The sequence below is a fragment of the Drosophila miranda genome, chromosome 2 (assembly GCF_003369915.1).
Source record: "Drosophila miranda strain MSH22 chromosome 2, D.miranda_PacBio2.1, whole genome shotgun sequence".
NCBI classification, from domain to species: domain Eukaryota; kingdom Metazoa; phylum Arthropoda; class Insecta; order Diptera; family Drosophilidae; genus Drosophila; species Drosophila miranda.
Genome location: NC_046675.1, coordinates 25095817 through 25100153, shown reverse-complemented (window position 1 = coordinate 25100153; position 4337 = coordinate 25095817). Strand labels below are relative to the sequence as shown.

The 4337-nt window shown below is 41.8% G+C and overlaps 1 protein-coding gene across 1 annotated transcript; it reads right to left on the bottom strand.

Annotated features, from left to right (window-relative positions):
• Positions 1-1104: 1104 nt before the first annotated feature.
• Positions 1105-2480, bottom strand: LOC117187348. The gene has a single exon (XM_033389809.1). The coding sequence runs from the start codon at positions 2394-2396 to the stop codon at positions 1185-1187; it is 1212 nt and encodes a 403-aa protein (XP_033245700.1). The 5' UTR covers positions 2397-2480; the 3' UTR covers positions 1105-1184.
• Between the last annotated feature and the right edge of the window lie 1857 nt (positions 2481-4337).

Below are 4337 nucleotides of genomic sequence, written 5' to 3'. Positions count from 1 at the left end.
TATTGCCCGGCTTGTGCCAAAAAAAGAAGAAGGAATCGAAAAGGGAAGATCAGTCGTGTGCCCAAAGAGATGGTCTCCCAGGCAACAGATATGCAGGGCAATGGGCAACACCTTCGAATCGAGCATCTGGTACTACTTTTGGGTAGCCTTTGATTTTGGTCACTTTTGTTCTTGTTGTTTGGATGTATGTATCTTCTGTTTATGGACTGCTCCTCCTTCCCATGGGTGCCCTATGGTGCACAAATGAAAAATCCACTCCGACTCATTGTGTCGCCTGTCACCCGGAATTAGTAACTACAAGTATGTTAAAAGGTTCATTCATGTTGCGCTTGTTTTGACTTTTGTTTCGCGCCATCGTCTTCCTCCTACTGCTGCATGTCCTCTCCAGACATTTGTACACAGTACTCCTCGAGTTGTTCTGGGATTTGTTCTGGGTTTTGTTCTGGTATCAGTTTCATTTAGCAGCTTCACGGTGTCCTCTCTTGCTTGTAAATTGATAGCCAGCCAAAATAGTTGGCATACTCGTATTTGCCATGAACAATTTCGGTCCGACAACTGGAAAACTGAAACTGCAAATGCATTGCCAAAGTATTTGACTTCAAAGTGTAGAGGTTCTGCAATTGGGAGTGGGAAGAGAGAGAGCCTTTAATTAGCAATGAACCCATGAAGGGGTAGTGCCTTTTGATTGTAAGGATTTTGAACTGCTAGAAAATACAATGATATTCAGATAATAATGTCAAAGATTTTAATGCGAGAAAATGGAGAATCAAAAGATACCTACATTGATAGCGATAGAAGAACTCTATTGGTCCTATCCTCCATACGTCTATATAGATAGAGAGCATGATGCTATCGTATATCTCGTTTCGTAGAAATCTTCTAGCATCTAAAACATGTTGTCTTCTGAGAAGACACGTTTTTTGATCCACCTAAATATTTTTGCCCAAGATCTGTTTGATGTCAAAATACTTAAATACCCAAAAATAGGTACAAATTTAAATCATTTTAAGTTGAGTTTAGCCTCATTCAGATTGCTTTGTATAATTCTGTAGTTCAATGCCATTAAGAAATATTCAGAGAATAAAATGAAGTGAGAAATGTGTGTTTTATAGCCTTTATTCAATAAAAATACAGCTTTAACTTCACAACTGAGCTTTAATCTAAAGATTTTCGGTTCCTTTGGTTCAATTTCTTCCACCCGTTTGGGTTTGAGCCGCATTATACCATGAAATTTTGGGTGACACACCCGCTTGGACGTATCTTTCGGATGCAGCATTCGATGTCAGCTGAGGATCTAGTTCTCGAGTATCAAAGAAGCCATCAAAAACAATAGTTCCGTATACCACTTCCTCATCTGCTGAAGGAGCGTGATACTTCTTCGATGAGTCCCCATCGCATAGAGCCAAATCCAGTTGCGTGCGTTTTTGGGAGATGATCAGTGATTGAAGCTGATCGTTGATCGAACTGAGGTTGGTAGGAGCCCACTTCTGGACACCTTCTCTCAGACTATCCATACTCCTCTTCTGGGTTTGGTTGAGGATGGCCAATTGGTATTCCAGGGATGCTAACTGAGCTACGCTGCTCTTGCTGTTCTTCCTCACGATAGGGAGATTCTCCAGTTCAGCCAAAGAGTTGACTTGGGAGCTGTTAATGCTGCCGGCTGTTAGATTGAGGTTCAGAACCTTGGGTTTGATACTCTGCTGAATAATTTGGCGCAAACGATTTAGCTTCTGATCGAATCCCTTTGAGCTGCGGATCATCTTGCTCTGAATATCCCAAATTTTCCCAGAACAACTGCTGATTTTTTCCTTGGTCTCATTCTGCAATTGGAGCATATAGGCGACGTCATCGATTATGTGACTTGCATCCCCACCAATCTTGCGGATGGCCTTGACAAAGCTACGAAGGAGCTCAGCCTCTCTGAGGAAAGAATTTCTTGTGGCATTGAGCACGAGTCCTTCGGCATAGCGTATCACGGGTAAAAATTCCTTTTGTTTTTCAAGACTCCAAGTGATGTTTCTGTTAATGGCAAGGATATCGCTGAGCAATATCACTGATAGGTTAAGGGCAGCGGTGTTCTTAGCGAAAAGTATTTTCGTATTTGGTATTTTGGTGGAAACAGTTGTAGTGGGAAGAGTAGGAACAGTTCCAGGAACAATTGTAACAGCAGTCGTATTTATTGCCTGGGCTCCCACTGGGGCTTCGGTTGCAGAAGAACCACTCTCGGGGTCATCATCATCTTCAAAGTCCACATCGAGCTTATCGTCGGAGGAGGAAGTGGGAACAGTCGGGGTCGAGGGGGACGTGGATGGACTTCTTGCTTGATCCTGCGCCATCGATCCAGCCAGAAAGCACAAAAAAACAAATAAAGATACTTGAACAATGGCTATATTCATTCCGATTTTAGTTCCGACTTCGTTGCAATGAAAATGGAACCGAAAGTTCAACTGTCTTCAGGTGGCCTTCACCTCGGCTTAAATACGCTTAAACTGCAGAGCCACCTTCACGTTCCGTTCCGTTGTGCAGGTGTTGCTATCGTTTAGTTTATTCAGAGTCTTTCCATCTTATCATTTTCGGTTGGGTGGGGGGGCTTATGTGTCGGTGGGTCACAGCGCGGATTCAGCACGAGTTTGATGTTTGAAGAAGCTGCTGTCGATTCTGGTTGAGAAACAAAGAAAGCACTGGGGTAGATTTCCCCATTCATAAGAAAGCTAACTATTAACCGCACAAGAGAGTCAACGCCAGCCAACATGAGGGTCACACTCAAAGTCAAATTTTAATGAAAAAGTGATTCATCATTTAACCGACATCGTTCCAACAATTAATGGAAAACGGGGTAAGGGAGAGGCTGAGGGTGAGGCGAGGGTAGGCCCCCGTTCAATAAGCGGGTCAAATTAGAATAAATAGTTACACAAACAAGCAGACCCCTTTGCACTCGCACCCTCTCTCCCTCGCTCTCTGGTGGAAATATTGCAACAAATCAAAAAATTAAAAATAAATAAAAATGAATTGAATAATTTAGGTCACCAAAGTCTCTCTCTCCCTCTCGATCTCTGAATGAATGCGATCGAACATGAACGAAGAAACCTATGAATGAGTCGCGCGTCAAGATGATGATGGTGGTTGAATGGGTTCTGTTCTGTTCTACTCGTATATGGTTTTTGGATCCTAAATTAATTGCCGCATAATTCATACATTGCATGCGAGCTTCAGTTGAAAGAAAAACTATTGAAATATATGAAAATATTTTGAAAATTAGGGTGCTCTCCCGCTCTCTCCCTCTGTTATGCTGGTTGACATTTTCAACCCATTTCAATACTGGGAACGGTGGGGGAGGACAGAAAGTACTATTCCGTAGTGTGGATTGAGAGCGGGATTGCATGGCATGCAATTATGCATTCATCAAGATTATGACACGACATGCAACATGCCTCTTGTGTCTTTAGCAGCAAATGAATTTGTACTTTAGCTGATGTTCTATGGAAGCTTTCCACTGTGGTGTACATCTACAGCTATGACTATAGGAACTTGCTGATGTTGTCTCTGGGATGTGTTTTGATAGAACAATTTTGCTCGGGACTAGGGGGCGCTCGAGACGGCGTGCACGCGATTTGGAAGCGGCGCGTAATTAATCGTCAAATGAGTTTAATTGTTTATGTCTGAACGAAAGGTTCTCTGGCGGTTTTTTTCTTTTGAGATAGAGAACACAGCAAAGAATATCAAAAATATGGCTCACAAGCACTTAACCAAGAGTTTAACTAATGGTTTAAGTCGCGAGACAAAGTAGAGCGATGGTTTTTATAAATTATAAAAGCAGGGAATGTCAAAGGAATTTCCTTAACGATTTGGGGCTTCCTAAAGTGAACATTTTCAAATTAAAACCTCATACGTCTCTCCATTATTAACGGAAATTAAAAATTAGAAAACCAGCAAATAGAAAATTAAAAAAATATAAAACGAAACAATCTTTCGGCCTTGGGGTGACCGCAGGTCCTTTTTCCTGTTTCCTGGGACATACGGCGGCGTTCAACATTCATCATCAGCCAAGTGCAACCGCCAGAGGAGAAAGAGTGGGAACAGTGGCTCATGGCTGTGTGGCTCTGGTGGTTTCCTGCTGATTAAAACAAAAAAAACAAAATTAACAGAAAATTTGCATTTTAATACAAAAAATGCGAGCACGAACAAAAAATTTTACTCCCCCTTAATTCCGTTCTGGTTTTTCGTGGAGAAAGAAGATTCTGTTCTTCTTCAGTTTTCTTCAGAGAGGGAGGAGCACGAAACAAAGGAGGGCTAATAATTTTATCAGCGACAAACAGTTGACAAAATCAGCAAAATTT

What these genes read in the sequence shown, in the direction of transcription:
- LOC117187348 (XM_033389809.1), bottom strand. Translation starts at nt 2,396, where the DNA reads ATGAATATAGCCATTGTTCAAGTATCTTTATTTGTTTTTTTGTGCTTT.